This window comes from Leuresthes tenuis, unplaced genomic scaffold (assembly GCF_036924035.1).
Source record: "Leuresthes tenuis unplaced genomic scaffold, fLeuTen1.0.hap1 SCAF_10, whole genome shotgun sequence".
NCBI classification, from domain to species: Eukaryota; Metazoa; Chordata; class Actinopteri; order Atheriniformes; family Atherinopsidae; genus Leuresthes; species Leuresthes tenuis.
In genome coordinates, this window is record NW_027325364.1 from 4,792,949 (window position 1) to 4,811,630 (window position 18,682).

The 18,682-nt window shown below is 39.0% G+C and overlaps 1 protein-coding gene across 1 annotated transcript in view; it reads right to left on the reverse strand.

Moving 5' to 3' along the window:
- The window catches only part of thsd7ab (thrombospondin, type I, domain containing 7Ab), a 172,157-nt gene that overhangs the window by 51,819 nt on the left and 101,656 nt on the right, over nt 1-18,682 (reverse strand). The window contains exons 10-14 of the mRNA XM_072393679.1: nt 9,113-9,228; nt 7,929-8,064; nt 6,838-6,941; nt 4,108-4,302; nt 2,666-2,932 (exon numbers count right to left, since the gene is read on the reverse strand). Coding sequence (XP_072249780.1) covers nt 2,666-2,932; nt 4,108-4,302; nt 6,838-6,941; nt 7,929-8,064; nt 9,113-9,228 — 818 coding nt within the window. The remainder of the gene's footprint in view (nt 1-2,665; nt 2,933-4,107; nt 4,303-6,837; nt 6,942-7,928; nt 8,065-9,112; nt 9,229-18,682) is intronic.

Here is an 18,682-nt window from a genome sequence, read left to right on the forward strand (position 1 = left end):
GGAATCTAATCACACATTTCCTTTAAAGAACACAGATCAGCCAATAACAATTTGAGTCTGATTGACTGGATCCATCCAAGTCTCAAGCCACTTGGTCCTAACCTTGATTACATCTAATTCAACTCAATGGGTCCTCTTGTGTCTGACTGCAGTGATTGCTGGGAACTAATACAACAATCAGTGGGTCATCTGGATGTTGCTCACCTTTTGTGCAGCTGATTGTTACATCCCTGCAGATAAGCTTCACTTCCCTGATGTCTACAAAGACATAAAACATGAGTATACATCCCTCAAATGCTTTACAATATGGCCTTCTCTTTATTCTCAAATAGTTGCTTGCTGTGTTTGTGCAAACTCTGAGTAAGAGTTCAATGAAAACTGACGAAATCACTGCTGTCTTTCCTTAAACAGAAATATTTGCTCCTTCTCATGGAAGATAAAGGCAATCCAAAAACAGCCACAGCACAAATCTTGAATCTACATGCACTTTTAATGATAAAAAGTGATCAACATCACAGCCGAGAGCAGTGTGTTAGCTCCAGAGTGGTGAAGGGACCATGTCTCCTCCTCTATCTGATTGAAACGATGATGGTTGAAACAGGGAGGCAGGAAGTAGCAGAAACAATGAGAAATACAAGAGATTTAATGATAGCTTTGAGCTTTTGCTTCTGTGGGAACCTCACAGAAGGTGTTTTTTCTTAACTGAATGATGCATGAGAATGAATGCATGGATGCGCACAAACACTTGTAAACATCTCCACAGGTGTAAAAATACACCAAAACTACCAGCATACACAAAAACACACAACGCCAATCCTTACAATGTGCTTTTGTCACACCCACATTCAGATTAACCGACGCATATCTGAATCTGTGACTCACACAAGGAGACTAAAACCATGGTTTTGTATGCGGAGCACTGATGTATTCATTTGAACATCTGCCGCATTCTATTTCACAGCAATTTCACAACGAGTTTTCGAGCTGGGGATCTTTGCTTGAAGTATTTTGGATACAAGATAAGACCAAACAACAAGGAGACAAATGATTCTGACAGGGTGAGACAGAAAAAGGCCCACTTAAGTGATATTCAGGATTCAAAATGGATCTCCAGCTTCAATGGGAGGGGCGTTCATATGTACACAGTGAATGTTTCGCTTCAGATGAATATTTAACATAAAACTATTTATCCTTGCATCTGTAGCTTACCGTGTGCTACAGTGGATTTTACACCTGAAAGCAAGAAGTGAAGGCAGGAGAGGGGAGAAATCTGATTTGCTATGTATTGTAACACGCCTCGAGAGTTTAAAGCACACTTGTGAGAGCTGCATCCATCTTTGAGGGCATCAAAACCAAAGTGTGCATGAGGCAGCTTCAGAGAGTTGCTTTAAAACACATTATATGTGTTGAAAATATTCAATGAAAACATGTTAACATTGCAAATGATGTTGCTTGCCCAAGTATATTTTAACAGTAGACTGGGCAAGTTGTGGGTCAGACAAGTGACATTTCAACAGAGGGACAGCCACTCTTCATCCTGAGCTACAGACGGCCAATCATGACAAACTGGAGGGCACTGAAGAAAAAAAACAGCAGCAGTCTGAGTATCTCCAGCTACTCTAGCTATCTCCACTGAGAGAAGTCTTTAGTATTGTTCATTGCTCTATTCTGTATGGAAATTGTTGTTTTATGACAAACAGAATCATTTTGTTGTTTTACCAAAGACTGATGTCATGTCTACAGTGAAACATATCAGTAACTACTGGGAGTTTCTTACAGAATGCTGATTGGCCCAAGCCACTGGGATTCAGAAACAATACTCATAAAATAGACTGGTGAATCAACATACCCCTTTTTTGTGAGCCCAATCCCTCAGACTGTAAAGACAGCACATAGAAGGCATTAACAGCTAACATCCATCCATCTATCTATTTTCTACACCCGCTTCATCCAACTCAGGATCGCTGGGGGGGGTTGGAGCCATCCCTGCTGTCGTTGTGCGAGAGGCGGGGTACATCCTGGACAGGTCGCCAGTCCATCACAGCTTACAACTAGCAGTTAGAATTAATACCACCATGCTGATTAGTGTCTGTGTGATTGGTTTCACCAACAAAAAGCCAAGTCTTAAAAAGACATCCTGATAGAAGAGCTTTTCCCCAAAAGGATGTATGCATTGGAAGAAAACACAGATGTTGGTAAAAATAAATGAACTTCTTTTGTCTATGAGCATTGTTGGCATGGAATCAATGAAAAGAAGAATCTCAAAGTGTTGTCAGCTGCACTGCTTCTGTGTTAGTGTGTGAGAGATACTTCAACTGGTAAGATTAAATTGTTTTAGAGGTGCAAATACAGTACAGCGTGTACTTTTTGAGGTTTCTGCGAACCCTGTGGTTTCCAGTGATAACACAGAAACAACTTTACTTTTTTACTGATGGAGTGTTGAACAGGCAAACATGTCACTTAGAGTTTCTGCAGTCATTATCCCTGATTTCCAGAAAATATCATAAGAGGTACCCTGTGAAGATCCAGAATCTTGCACACAATGGTATTTAATAAACCTTTGCCTACCAATGGAAATACTCATTTTAGATAACACTGCCCACAGCGACAGTATCTTAAAAATGTTGCAGTATGGCATCAAATGGTAAACATGATATGGACTCACCATGACTGTTGCAGCGTGAGGTCTCTACCAGCCTGTTGTCCTGGTCGTAGCACGCCATGGCCTGGTAGCGATAGCCCTGTCCGCACTCCTTAATGTCTCCTTTGACCTTCATCCCCATGATGCTTTCCACTCTGCCTTCCTCAGGCAGGATGCAGTCTGACCACTTCCCCACTGGCTGGGCGTTGTACTTGTCGCAGGGGCAGTACTGTGTCTCACTCAGAGGGTACATTTGTGTGTTCTTACACTTGTCTTTCTTCTTGCTCCGCCCTAAGGAGATGGATGGAATCTCCTTTAGAGAAGTGATCTTTAAGTCTACTGACATGAGTTGATGTATTTTAGACTCAAGTGGCTAAGTTTAAGGTTTTGTTTGAGAAAGTGTTGCTGTTCACACATGCATTTGTGAAACATGATGACAGATTAATCAGGGAAAATAGTTTCAAGCAGAATGCACTTTTACAGAAACTGCATGATGTCGAGCATGGTTAATCATTGGTAACTGTGGGGGGAAACTTTTTTCCTCTGGTGGTCTATGATTAGGAGCTGTTTCACATGCAAATGAGGAGAAGCTTGGAAGCTTTTCTTTCTGACAACCCGAAACATATTTATCCATTGTGTGTGTGTTTTTTTTTTTTGTTTTTTTTTAATTTTGGCATTATATGCCGTGGGTTTGCCAAGTCTATTCTGCATCCAGACCAGAGATGCTTTTTAATTGCACTTAAGCAGCAAGCTGTAATTTGTCTGTGAGGCTCACAAAAACTCACAGGCAGCACAGGAGAATACATTATATGTGACAAAGAATCCACATATGGCACCAACTTCAATTAAACTAATGTTATGATGAAGTACTGTTTTGGGTTGAGCTTAAGATGAAGAATTTCTGTTTTATATTAAAACCTAAAGCTAACTGATGAGTGTTGAATGCGTTGCCTTCCCAATATAATGCGGCAGGAATCTGGATGAAATGAACACTTTTCCTTTTGCATTTCTATTAAAAAAACAATTACAACACATGCTTAAACTTTAATTATACTAAATGCATGGCAGGACCTCTCTGCTTTTTCACACTTTCACATCAGGAGAGGATAAAAGTTTTACACATCCACTCATTTACAGCTTAAAATGGACTACACCCACTCCAATAATCTGAAGAGGTGCCTTAATGCACTGCACCACTGCTGTCAAATCACTTTTACGACTGTGACACACAGGATGACTCTCTGGGGAGGATGGTGGATTACAAAGGCTGAGGAGTTCATTCAGATTTGTTGCTTTAATCCCAGGTGGGAAGAACTATCTGAATAGATTTATGACCCCGTGCTTCATTTTAGCACTTCAGTCTTCAGAAAGCCCACCAGCATCACTGAGCAGTACCTCGACAAGTTTTTCAGAGAAAAAAGTTTCACAATAGTGCATTGTTAGAGCCCCCCTCCCTTTGCTCTCACCAATCAGTGCCCGCTTTCTGGTGCGGACCCCCACACAGTCAGCTGTGCAGGACGAGAACTTGGACCAGTTGGTCAGCTGGCAGTCATCCTGGCATGGAAGCTGACAGCGCTGAGTGATAGTGGGCATGGCCTTGGCAAATTTCAGGCACTCACTGATGTCGCCCTGCGTCCCGTCCAGCTGGCGACAGGACACAGCTGGAAGAATAGGAGGAGGTCGGGGCAAAAAAGCTCAATTAGAATATTTATTGGAACATTAATCATGATTTATTGACATAACGAGGTTGTTAAAGACAGTGTTGTATGGTAAAACAAACCTAAACGCAAGGAGTGCTGTGCAAGATACACACAAGTACTGGATATACGGTAAATGTGAGGTACTCATACATCAAGCGTACTGTATGCAATTTCTGATGCTTTAGTACTTCTAACTCCATAATGTTAAGAGGACTATTTTTTTCTCTTGACTACAGTTATTTTAAAATCCAAGCAACGAAGGACATTGCACATTCAGATCTAATAGAGAAAAGAACATGTGCTTTTAAAATATGGTGCATTAATTAAAGATTTATTTCTGACTGTTTTAGTTCAGTGCTACTAATAATGCATCTATTCACAAGACTAATGCAACAATAAGAGCCAAATGTATTTCACTTAATTCTGACCATTTTTTACATATTTAATTCTATATATTGATACAATGGAAATTTACAATAAAGGTAATCTTACTCTGCTATCCCCAGAGGATACCCAATTCAATTCAGTTTATCAACAGTGTATATAGAAAGTAAACATTTTCAATCTGAATTCAGTCTGACTCACTCCAAATAAACCCCATTCATTCAATTTAACGGTCCAATTGGGTGTAAAAGTATTTCTAAAATTCCACTTCACAAAAAGCTACTAAGGAATCCAATAGGCTTCGTCATAACTTCAGTTTGATTCAATCCTCAGTCTAAAGCATTCACAGGTAGGCGGGCAACAGAAGAGGAAATATTCCCTTTTTATAGAAATGACCCTCCAGATGTGGCCATCTACCTCTGCTATTCCTTGTACCGGTACTTTTTTATCAACTTGGGCAAGTTCAACATATGACTGTTAACAAGATTGCACCTAAAAGATGGGTCAGTGACAGCAGTCCAAACTGTGACCAAACTGCATACGATGGAAATGTAAGTATTTGAGAATCTATCAATCTATTGTGTGATAGTGTGAGCTCTTGGGATGGGTACTGTGTGCTATCTCATACAATATAACATGCTTTGGTGGTGTAATTTGGGTCCAAAGTTTGCTTGCATGGTAGTGTAAAGCTGTACCTCTCAAGAGGTAAAGCCTGCAGAAGACAGAGGTGGGAAACCAGCTGTTCTTAAGAGGACTGGTACCTCAGGGTGTTGTGATACTTTATTTCTGTTACATTATGATTCACAGACACTTCATCAAGACCTCAGGAAATCTTTATCTGCTTGTGAAAAAAGGGCATACTATGTCTTCTTTAAAGAGGACAACAAGAGTGAATGAAAAATAAATCTGAACTGAACATGTTAGATTTCATGGGGGAGTTTAATAAAATTCTGAAAGAAGCAGACGCAAATGCATCTCTACCTCAATTGGTCTGAAGCCCACAAGTCAATTAGCCTTTAACTGGATCATCATATTCTTTGTTCTTTCAATAAAGGGTATTACTTGTGTTGCTGCAGTATTTCATTTTCTTGTGACGCAGATGTGCTGCAGGGCTGCACCTTCATAGAAAAATCAATCTCGAAGCACATTTTTTGCTGAACCCCCGTGGGCACTGCTATTGGTTTGGAAAGCCTCCGTCTGGTGGTGTGTGAGGTCAGGTCTTATTGTGTGTGTGCGTCTTTGTGTGTTTGAGTGGGAAAGCAGCACAAGCTCTTAGTTCTGTGTGTTTAATAGAGCCACTACAGTGGTTTTCCGCCTGTGTGCAGCTAAACAACACAATATCCTATCAGAAAATACAGACCAGGAAAGACAGCGTGTCTGCTCTGCTCCAAGTCAATGACGGAAGGATTTCTGCCTTTTAGAAATGACAGAGGTGTGAAAATATGGGTCGGGGGGATGGACATCTAGTGTCACATGGTATCAAATCACTAAAAAGCTGCTAAGAATCTAAAAAAATGAGGTGAGTCTTAAGTGGACCTTCAACATTCTCAGGAATGAATAGATTCTTCTGTCCATTAATGCAAGCTAGCGAAGACGAAACAGAAATATAAGCAAAAATAATGGCTATCCATAGGAGGTGGAACATAATGAAATTGATCATTCTGCGTGACCCCTTGAAATTGGATTTTTATGAAAGCCTCCCAGGACCATAACAGTAAGGCAAGAAGGAATATGTTATATCCTTTACGTATGCATTAAGTACTTGTCATTTATACGTTAAACCTATATGAACATGGGATTGGGCTGCTGTGCACAATAGGAAATTCTGAGCATCTTCTCCTAAATTCCAATAAGAGACAGATAATTAATACTGCATGATTCTATCCTGCAGTGAAAAAAAAAAAAAACAAGATTGAAGCAACTCTAACTGTCAAACAAGTTAGAGGCACACCATGAGATGTGAAAATATTTCCATCCCAAACTCTACACAATTGGCCTCGTGGCTGGGCTCCAGACGCACCGAAATGAGCAAAAATGTAATTTCTTCTGATTTGGAATGGTTCAGTGAAGATGGCAAAGGTAAACAGGAGATGAAGAAATGTGTTATTGCACCTCTGGTTTGAAGTCCTGGTCCGCAGGTTTCTTGTGCACCAGGACTGTCCCGTCTGAAAGACCATGGGACCAACTGGCACTTCCTCCATTTGTGGGTTTTCCATCTAGAATAAATTCAGTCATTAAAGGCATGTGAGTGCAGCTATATCATTTGATATCATACTAATATCTTGCTCTGCAACATGGCAGAGTCTAAATGTAATAAACTATTTCAGATCATTTATTTGAGGAAGATACATTTTTTTCTCAGATCAATTTTTGTAAGATGCATAGACTTAGCCCAGATATAATTTTGTTCCAAGAATGCTCATAGCAGCTTTTATCTAATTTGACTAATTAAGCCTCACTTTTGTTCAGGTATTGCAGTTATCAGATGTATTTTTTTTGCATGAAAAACAATCATGGCACTCAGTCTGCCTCTGCAAGAAGTCCATGATAAATCTGTGGCTCAAGATGAATAAATGGCTGCGGACAAACCCTTCAGCGAAGGATGACTGGCCTGCTTTTGTCACTCACATAAATTGCATGTAAAGACTGTCTTCGACGCTGCACTGTGACACAGTTTCTTGAAATAGGTCTAAACTACTTTGACAAACTGTGACAAACTAGAATATGTAGAATTCATTTCTTTTCTGTGCAAAGATCACTTTACTTGCACTGATTCTTAATCTTATTTGAACATTAACAGGGATGTGCCTGTGTATCTGTAATCATTTAATTGTACAATTCTTTCTGCGGTGTTGCAACAAGCTAAACATGCAACCAAAGTAAGGATATACAAAGGCGTGCAACAACAGATGGCACGGCTCCCACAGCAGCCTGACCTCAAGCTGGGATTACATGAAGAGGCAGAGAGGCATAAACCCAGTGAAAAACAGTATGAAAGTGAGACGGAGACAGAGGGGCTTTAAAAGCAAAGATCATGACACTTAATGCTGATCTGATTTGAGTTTGATCCATGCGTATACATAGACAGTGAGCTCAGGCCATGCGGTTACTTTTACTTTGTCAGTTGACAAGTTAGAAACCATGAAGTCAGTCAGAATTTGGAATCTGATGTTAGACATCTGGGATCGATGTAGCACATTTACCTGAAACCTGGACAGATTTTAGGGACCTCACATTCCCTCTCCTCCTCAAGCACCTCTGGGCACTCCTGTCCTCCGTTGGAAGGCGTCTGGATGATAAGACGTTTCCTTGATTGCTTTTTCTTCATGGCATTACCAGCTGAACAGACACAGACAATTATTGAATTAAAATTTGAAAAAAGAAATGTCTGCATGGGGAAGTGATGGGAAAAATGTCAAAATGATAAGCCAGGCTGCTCTGTCAAGACTTCCACGGCTAAATCTAATTGGACAGCTATCTTAGACAACACGTACATCTGATTACTGTGGATATCAAGGCCAACAAAGATGAGGTAAAAAAAAATCCCATTAGACATTGGTATTGACTCAGATTAAATTTATGGTATTTTAAATGCGGGAAGATGCCCTCAAGTAGTTCATTAAGATGAAACAAGCCTCTGGATAGCCCTAAACCCTGCTTCAAACCTCTGTATGTGGGTGGCTTGCAATTCTCTGCACAAGGTGAAAATATCAACAGCATCAAATTAAAATGCAAAGCCATTTGTAGCATACTCAGACTGATGAGATTTACGTTACAGTGTCACACCGAAAGGTCAACAAAATATGGACGATAATGATCTCCAGTCGTAAATCAATTTAATGTTTTTCGCCACTGCTCAACAGCTCAGGCGACGACCGCCTGACAAAGGTGACCTCAATGAGAATCCTTTTCTTTCACCATATGAAAACAACGCACATGCTGACACTAGTAGCCACGGGCGAGTTGGCTTGCTGGGCACTCTAAAAGAGGTCGACTTAAAGGTTGTCTTGCATGCCAATGTGTCATATTAATTACATGTAACGAGACAAGACTGCATGTATTTATTTGGCAGCAATAGAATCGGGCACTCAGGAGAGTCCTGACTGTGCTCGTCAATAAAGTCAATTTAAAACTGCTTCTGCATTTGCCATCACAAAAGAGTTAAAGCACAACGAGTTTAATTGACTATCATCTTCTATTGGTATTAATCCTGTTGCTATAATTGTAAACACTGTATGTTTCTGCCCATATGTGTTCATTACTTAACTAAATAGTGAAAAACCATCAAAGCCAGGGTGGTAAATATGTAACAGTAAACAATACCAAAAGAAAAAACTTAAATTTGTCAACATTTCTCATTGTAAGCATTCATTTTTTCGCCACTAACCTGAATCACAGGTAACCGAACAATCTGTCCAGTTGCTAAATGGGGTCATGACACAGTCCTTCTTGCAGGGCAGCTGACATGGTCGCATTGTGCTTGGCCGAGGGCCATCCGGACACCTGGAAACAAGACCAAACAAACTAATTTATCAATCAGTAAATGAATGAAAAAGCAGTAAATAAATGGACTGGGCAAAAGAGTGACACACTGCCTGGAATTCTAAGTTGTTTTTCAGTAACTTTTGACAATTTATCAAAATATTCTTATGAATCTATTTGAATTCAGTCTGAAAGCAGTTTAAGTGGAAATTATATAATGCCAATGCATGTGACAAGGACTGTAAATTAAGGTCTTTATTGACCAATAAGACCAATTCTTTCTGCTCAGCGCATCATGACTTATAAAAGGAAGCAATCAATCATTTTTCAATTTATAAATCAGTATCCCACAGTTTATCTACAGTCATTGTAACAGTTCTAATAAAAAATCATCTGGTCCTTACCAGGTCTTTATTATGTCCTGACAGGAAAGTCGTTACTTAGCTAAATTCAAGGTTTAATGACTATATCTGTTTACATGTAGAGTTTTATCTATCTGATTAAGACTAAGGGTGAAAGATAAAAACCTTCATAATCAAATCTATAGCATATGAGAGTTGTATGCTGTAGGCTGAAAAAGTAAAGACGATTATAACTTCCAGTGGAACAATGCAGGCATCAGAGGAAATGTTAAACAAATCCAGATATATGTTTTACAATAATTCCTGCAAACTGTAACACACAGAGATCCTCTGGGCTGAGCCAGCAGACTAGCAGACTAGCCTCAGGATATAAACTCCCTTGTTTAAATGGATTCAGCTATCAGAGAGTAATAATCCTTTTGAACCCACAGAATACAGGATCTAACTGAGGTTTTTCCGGGAAAGGGTTATTGTTAATCTTCTGTCATTTAAGCACTTTAGGTTGTTGGTGCACACTACTGGACCAAGATAAATAGGTCATGATAGACAAGCTGGAAGTCATTTGGTAATCTCATCTGTGCAACACTGCCTCCCTGGTCCAACATTGGGATGTTGCTGCTCCGTGTCCTCATCCTATGGCTGATTCTGAGATCATCTGGGTAAGGGTTAATGTTGCTAAGGATGAGCGTTCTCCTCTAGGCGTTCCACACTCGTTAGCATGGTGTTATCAGGGAAATGATATGGAGCCTTACAGGCAAAATGTAATAATGTACAGGCAACACAAGGAGAGATTTATTTTTAATACCAATAGACGGGCTAAATCCCTCTCGAGCAGAACAAATCCTCTGGTGTCTTCATAAAAGTGAATGGTCCAGAGAAAACAAACAGCTGCCGGATGGAGCGGAGGGAGGATTCATTTACATTTTCTGTATATGTCTGATGCTCATGTTCACAAAGAAGTGATTGAACAGATATCTTTCTTAAGGACACTTCAGTAGGAGGGAGATCTGCTGAGTACCTGTTAGTCTCTATGTTAGATCTCATCAAAAAGTTAGCTCTTTAATAAGATAAAAGAAAGTAATGTGATGTCAAAATTAAACACCAAAAATATCTAAATACTGCTCATTATAAATGACAGAACAATAGCAATCTAGTCTAACAAATCCAAATTTTACTTTTAATTAGTCAAGGATAGAAATAGGCTGCAGCAAACAGTAAGGACAGCTGATATAAAGCCACTGGGACACCCTTGTCGTCCTTCCAGGACTTGTACTTATCAAGAACCAGGAAAGCTACAGGGAAAGTCATTGCTGACACTTCACATTTGAAACACAACCTTCTTCAACTCCTTCCCACTGGCACTAAAACCAGTAACAGTAGGGGAGCAGCTTCCTCCTCCTCACCATCACTTTCTCAAACAACTGACAAACATGTTCATTATGCCACATTGCATCACAATCAGCTCCACTTCCACAAACACTGTCCTGTGCAGATTCATACATCGCATTGACTTCTCATACAGCTTACACATTATTATTTCCCTGATAATTTGCACTATTATGTATACAGTGTATCGCTGGACATTGAGTATTGTTTATAAATTGAATCCAATTCAAATAATACTTTATTGATCCCTAAAGGGAAATTATTTTGCTGCAGAATTAATCATTGTTAAAGTTATGATATTCTTATAGCTCAATAACAAAGTAAAATAGAAATAGAAATAGAAATAGGGTGTCATGCTTGTATCTTGGCAACAACTTAGCTGATGAGTGCACATGCAGCGTCGGCAGGTAGCACAGGTGAACTCTCTCAGTAAAAACAACAGTTCAACATCTGAGGTGCAGAGGCACTATTTCTGAGTGACATGTCCAGGATTACACCATCTGTTGCTACCAAACTCTGTAATCCTCCTTCTTTACTGTTACCGCTCTGTCTGCAGTCTCTGTCTGACCATGTAGGAGGGAGTTGTTAGCTGTTCCTGCAGACTGATCTTCCAGCTGTGTCCTCATTAGGAGTCCAAGCTTTGGTTTAAACTTCCGGCTCTTTTTAATCCGTATTGTTCCAGTTATCCATCCTAGACGTCTCCTCTTCAACTCATCTTGATTTCTCATTCCAGGCATTACTTGGGCTTTGGAAAGCTCAGTTAGCTACTCCAAGAGGTTAACAACTTTCCTGTTATCATGTTTATGCATTATAACAGATGTTAAAAATTGCTAGGAGCAGAAGTCCTTCCAGCAGTGCAGCATCAAAACCAGCACAGGAACATATTTCAGAAATCTGTACTTTCAAAAAAAGGGCTTACATTACAATGTGACTGCTTGACCTCAAGTTTCTATGACATTTGTTATATTAAGTAATCCCTAAAATCTATCAAATTCTATGCAGGATGATTCCATTGCTCAGCGTCCTATAAATAAGACATATTAAGCACATATTTTCTTTATTGATTCTTCTTTTGAAAATGTATCCAAGACAAATATATTCATGTGGTATGAAGGATCAGATTATACTAAGCTGTTGTAGTTCAAAGAGCTCTTTGACGGAGGAGATTAAACCTTTCACCTCTTTTTATCCCCTTTGCTGCTCAATAATGTCAAGTATCTGATGACAACTGAAATTCCACACTTATCTGAAATCTGGAGAGGACTCGGGCAATTACCAGAATTACCTTTATGCTGTAACACTTGACTTTAAAAATGCAACTTGACTTCTGCCTGTAATTCCTTAGAAACAATCTCTGAAAACTAAAACTAAATTTAGAGGACAAAAGAATCGTTTCTGAAGTACAGATTGCCCGCGTTTTAGATTTCTATGTTTAAGTGTTTTCCTCTCTAAGTCTGAAAAAACACAAGGGCATGTTCCTGAAAGGCTGCCAAGGAAACAACAGCCTTGTGTGTTGATTCAAATGCCTTGAAAAAGATGTGTTTTTGTGTGTCTGGGTGAATGAATTATACATTTTGTTACAAAAAGTGTCACCCGTTAATAAACTCTGACTTTTGTCTTGTCATATAGAAAGTACACCCTCTTTTAATTCTGAGGTTATGTGTAAGGACATAACAAAAATACTCTAGACCTTACCAGGTATTGCTGCCATTTTCTTTTTAGAGAGAAGCCACACTTACTATCAGTTATTAGGATAGCAATCAATTGTCAGATGAAAATATGACACCCCAGTCTTTTTCTAATTGTACTGTCATGAACTTTAACAATTAACATGCTAACTGAGACCTATAGAGTCTCAGATCATTCAGAAAAAAATCTTTGAAAAAGTATATTATGAATCAAATTTAAAATAACTAGGTGCCGAATGCATAAAACACCAGATTCATAACTTAAACTGTATGCTGTGCACATGCGTGACTTCCGTCTATGAATCTCGATCATCAAAAAATTGTCTGCATATACACGTACCCAAATTACACACCCATTTTTAGCCATGAATGAATGAGGTCTTCAGTTAATCATTTCAATATAATAACAGTGTTTCCAACACCAGTTTTTGGCTATGAAGCTCAATTGTACTGAAGATGAAATTCAGACTCTCACTGTACGTGTGGGGAAGGGAAATCCAAGCACATTGAAATGGACGGCTTTGTTTACAGCTAAATTATGTCTTGCATTAATAATGAATTCCCCCTTCATCATATCAGGCTCGACTCTTTTTGAAAATTTCATGTGTATTCATGGCCTGAAAAGTGTTTGTGGTAAAAGGCGTTCCATACATTACTTTTATACATTCTCACTTGTCGCATACTGATACTTGGTCAACAGACTTCCGCATCAGTTTTCAAGGCACAGGGTACTTTTTATTGTTACTTTCGAATGCACAACGAACTATAGCATATTGCCAGTTATTCTTCAGTGCTAAGTGATGCAGTGAAAGGAAAACATCCTTTTATTGCACTGGCCAATCAACAAATAGCGTGCGCTGAGTAATAACGTTGGAAGGCAGGAAGAGGATAGAAATTTGGCTCTGAAGCAAGAGACTCGTTCACATCGAACTTTGAGAACGTTGTTTCTCACCAAATATTTTTTTACTTTATTTCATTTGTACTACGTTATTGTGGATTGAAAGTACTTGCGTGTTCATTTCTAAAGGTACTTGGTTAAGATTCAGAAAGGCTGGGAAGTAAGGTACTCAGGGGGGGTTCTAGGGGCGGGCCACAGGGGCATTGGGCACAGGGTAGCTGAAATCTAATTGGTGATTATAGGTAGATGCAATTCCATGCCGAAACACTAATGGCGCTAATGAGCCAAATAGGAATGTCCAGCGTGAAGAAAGCTTACAGAAGAAGATTTGAACATCTCGAATGATGTTGGACAAATACTTGGCCCATGACGGCCCATAACTCAGAAAAATCCTAGATCTGCCACTGAAGGTAATCAATACTCAATTTTATAATAGGACACTTAAAACATGAGTGCAACCCAAATTGCTTTACAAATCTGAGACACTAACTTATAAAAACACAAGCGAAAAAACACAAAAACTTAAAAAATACATTAAAAGCAGAAGAAAAGAAAATACACAAAACTAAAAGGTAAAAAATACACAAGAACAAAGTAGGACGTTAAAACAAGCAGCTACTTGAGGGATTAGTGGATTAAGCTATTCAGAAAAGGTGAATTAAGGCTTTGTCTTAAAGAGACTTGGAGCAGATTTCTCAGGAAAGGAACCTGAAGACTAAAAGTTCTTCCTTCCTCTCCAGTACAAAAATTTCTGTGAACGAAAAGCAGGCCAGCATTCTGAGAACAAAGAGTTCTTGTTAAATGATACGTAACGATGGCTTTCTCAGCTAAGATGGAGCTAGGTCTGCCTTTGTATGTATCAAGAGGGATTCTGGATACTATTCTAAACTTTACAGGAGGCCAGTGTAGAAAAGCTAAAACAGAGAGATGAGATCCCTCTCTGTGGTACCAGTCAATACTGTAGCTGCAGTGCATTCAATCAGCTGGAGGTTTTTGAGGTGATTAATTGGACACCGAGGTAAAAAAAAAAAATAGGCATTATAGTAATCTGCCTAGTTTTTTGACAAGGTTTTCAGGGATATTGAAAAGGAGGCTTTTGATTTTTGTAATTTAGTCAGAAATAACCCCAAGGTTGTACTGGAAGCCAAGGTAATGCACTCCAGATGAATACAAATATCTCAGTTTTGCCTGACTTCAGATGAAGCTAAAAAAGTCATGGGACATCCACGCCTTTATGTCTCCAAGGCTGACCAATAATTAAAGTAACTGCTTAGTTTTGTAGAGTTGCACAAAGAGAAGGAGATTTGTGGAGACAAATGTCATATTTTCTGAAAATATTTCCCAAAGGAAACATATATAAAGGGAACGATATAGGTCCTGATTAGAACCCTGTGGAACACCATAAATAACTCTGATATGTGTGGAGGACACTGTATGATTAAGAGATAGTAAGATATTGTGGTCAATACTGTAAAATGCAGCACTGACATTTTATTGAAGATAAACAGATGTTTCATTCAACCACCAGCTAAGTATTCTGTGAAAGACTTAAGTTATCTTTACTGTGAATCTGGTATCAGATATTTCTTTGACTGACAGGCTTGCAGTTTGAACCATCTTAGTTCTCAATTAGTTGCAGTTGAAGACATCCGGTCATCACAGGGTTGTGGTTTACCGGTGCCTACACCACACTTAAGACAATCCAGACTCTTTTCATGTGTCGTTCCACAATGGTGGAATGACCTACCAAGTGCTACAAGAACAGGGGCATCCCTGTCTATCTTCAAGAAACTCTTGAAGACCCAGCCCTTCAGAGAGCATCTCCTATCCCAGCACTTACCCTGTACTTTCCTCTATACCTGCAGTCTATCTCAACACTGTTACCTCTGACAGAGTCTGACTCGTGGTTTCCTATGTAGCTTATTGTTAGCTGCAATGTTATATACTCATTTGCAAGTCGCTTTGGAGAAAAGTGTCTGCTAAATTGCTCCACTATATGTCATTAAGTCACTGATTCTTATACTGTAGGTCTATTTGAGTTGACAGGAACATGAAGTCCCAGTTGGGACATTTTTACTGAAGTTACAGGAATAAAATACTTACTGTACACATATTTAAGAGTTATCCAAAGGGAAAACAGCTGCTTTGCTTTGCTGTGTTTTTTGGGGTTTCACTGTCCTGGCTGTGAATTCTGATCCCGGTGAGTTTTGTGTAGAGTCACACTTCTCCTGCGCATCTTCTCCCCTTCCTTCCCTGTTTGTCTGGGTTTCCCCTGAGCCCAGACAAACCAACACCTTGCAGGTAATGTTAACGTGAGAAGTCACACATCAGCATTGAGATTGTATTTAACTCAGTTACAGAGTGGTGACCTCCATGGATTGTATTAATATTAATTTTTATCAGCTTAGCTTTACCCTATGAAACCAAGCAGTGTGTTTTACACAAGGGGTTACGAGTTGACTCATAGTGGTTTTCCCTCTTAATCCATTTTGTTCCTATTATAGTCTAATTATAATCCGGCACTGCTAATGATAGGTATTATCCAAATTTAAATTATTAAAATTCAGTTACAACTCAGTTTTAAAAAAAAAAAAATCTATTCGTAGAACACAAAATCAGCCAGAATACTAAGAGCACAAAGCTTGGCTGGAAAACTGTCCGTGTGGGTGTTGAAGCGAGTTCTAACATCTTTGCAGTTTTTATTATGTATGCATTTTTTTCATTTTACAGTTTATCTCCTTTATTTTCTCCATTGACATTTCTGTCTTTGAAATGCATTAATCGTTGCTTTGCACACTTATTCTGTTGTTTGTTGAAGGAAAAATTTTGTACTGTACAATGTGCTTGGGCTATTCTCTTCTAACAGCACTATTTCTGACAGTGCTTGTTACATTTTTCTCTTTCTATGTCACTTCAAATGCATTTAGAACTGGGGAAAGGCACAACACTTCAGTGAATCCAGTAATGGCCTTTGGTTTTACCTTACTTGCTGGTTCCAGTCAGTGTCATAGCCTTGTAATGATCATTAAATGTCATGATTTGTGGTGAGACGAAGACGTACAGAACATGGCGCTGGAAGCATGTCCCAAAGCGTGACATTAAGATGAGAAGCCAGGCTAATGCTCATGTTTTGCTTGCTGCTATTAACACGATGAGTAATTTATTCAACAAGAGGCTGTTTTCTAAAAATGAACAGATGGTTTAGAAGGATAAAGAGAATAGATTCAAAGTAAAGAAACTGTCAGGAGTTTTAAGTGTGCAAACACACAAAAAACAAGGCCTGGTGAGAGAAGATAAGGCCTAATTAATTTCATCATCAAAATTATGAACCATAAAACAATAACATAATTTGTTTAATTTAGCATAAAACAGTTACAGTTCTTCAAGGACTCTTTCATTGGTGTCTTTTGGCCCTCTGTTTCTTGAACTTTTACCTATATCAGTCAAAAACAGGAAGCGAACATAACCTCCTTTAGAAAGTGTGGCGAGGGGAAGGCTGGGTTTAAAATTGCTACTGCAAAACATCATGATCATGGATCATTCTATTGCTTTTTTCACAGATTCCACAACATCAATGTGATTATACAAACACACATTTGGTAGCAGTCGGCACACAGACTGTCAGAATCAATAAGCAGACGTTGTTGTTTTAGCCTCACACCACAACAGCTTTCTCGAGATGATGATAGCAGCCCAAGCCTGAGGCACTGACATATTTGTCTCTGTTGTGTCCCACGTTTTTGTTGGGCTTTGACAGTCAGTGTTTACGTGCACGTCTGTGTGTGTGTGAGAAAACATGCACTCGGTGAGGTTCACTGCCTGAGGCTGTGGGAGGAAGACAGCTCAGACCCATCTGTGAATGAGATGAGCCACATCTGCATAAGCAGGGTGCAGGTGGTACTCTTTGTTTGTTACACTGGGATCTCAAGAGTGTCCAAATCAAGACAACCTGCCAGTTGGATTGTGGCAGATGAAGACATGCGGTGCAGAAAGAGAAGAATAAAAAAATACTGAGCATCGGATAACCAGGACACCTGAGCTGTGGCAAAGCTTTAGAAAATAAGGGCTTCACTGAAGTGCAAATTTTTATATTCTGGAGCCTGAAAAACTCTTTATAGAGGTGGTGGATACAGACTTTAATGAAACTAGAACCACATTATACCACCAAAGCCAGGTGATAAATCAAAGGAATATTCTGAATGAATGAGTGAAAAAACATGAGCTCCAGGAAACAAGCGATAACTTCATGGTTTAATGAGCATGAAAATGGGGAATCATTCTTTATGTTACGGTCTTCAAATTCACTAGATCTCAGCAAGCCGTTTTCACTACTATTCAGCAGTGTTGACTTGGACTGCGTTTCACTTAAATAAAATATATTGGCAATAAAAAAAGGTAAAAACTCAATATTCTGAGGAAGTCACATTCTTTTTTCATTATGGTTCCATGTCTAAATACAACTCATCCTTACAGGTACAGTTTACACTTGTCTTTACTCCTCCTTAGACTGTTTCTCAGGACATGTGCATTAAAATGGAAAAGTTTTAGGCACCTAAGATAATTTAATTCTTTTATTTTTCATCTGATGGAGGTTCTGAGTTGCTGGTGTGACTCTTTTTCCATGCATGCTAAGGGACAGATACCAGATGTATCAAAAGGTTAATTTTCTGTTCTGTTCTGTTTGAATTGACAACAGCAGCTAGGAGTGTTTTTAGACCAAGGAAAGTGGTTAATATGCAGTCTTAAAAGGTTGCATCTTATTTTAGGCAGATGGAAGACTGCAAGATTGAAGGTGCTGGTGTTCAAAAATGAAAGAGATGCCTTGCAGAATGATTTTCCTACTATTGTACGTGAAAATCGTATCTGGAAAATGTGTATTTTACTATTTTGTCTATGCACCATGATTGCCTGGGGCGAGGGTTGAATAATAAGCTGTGTCATCTGCTTTTATTCCTTTGTTTTGTTAAAAAAAAGTGTTGAAAATGGTGGTAAGGCTCTTAAAACTGTCAAATGCATAGGGACACAAAATAAACACTTCTATTTCAGTTGTTGTTGTTTTTTTAACTAGGACTGATGCTAATGTGACTACTGTTAAAGCAAAATGGGATATATTATCTGTTCATTGCACTCTGGAATAACAA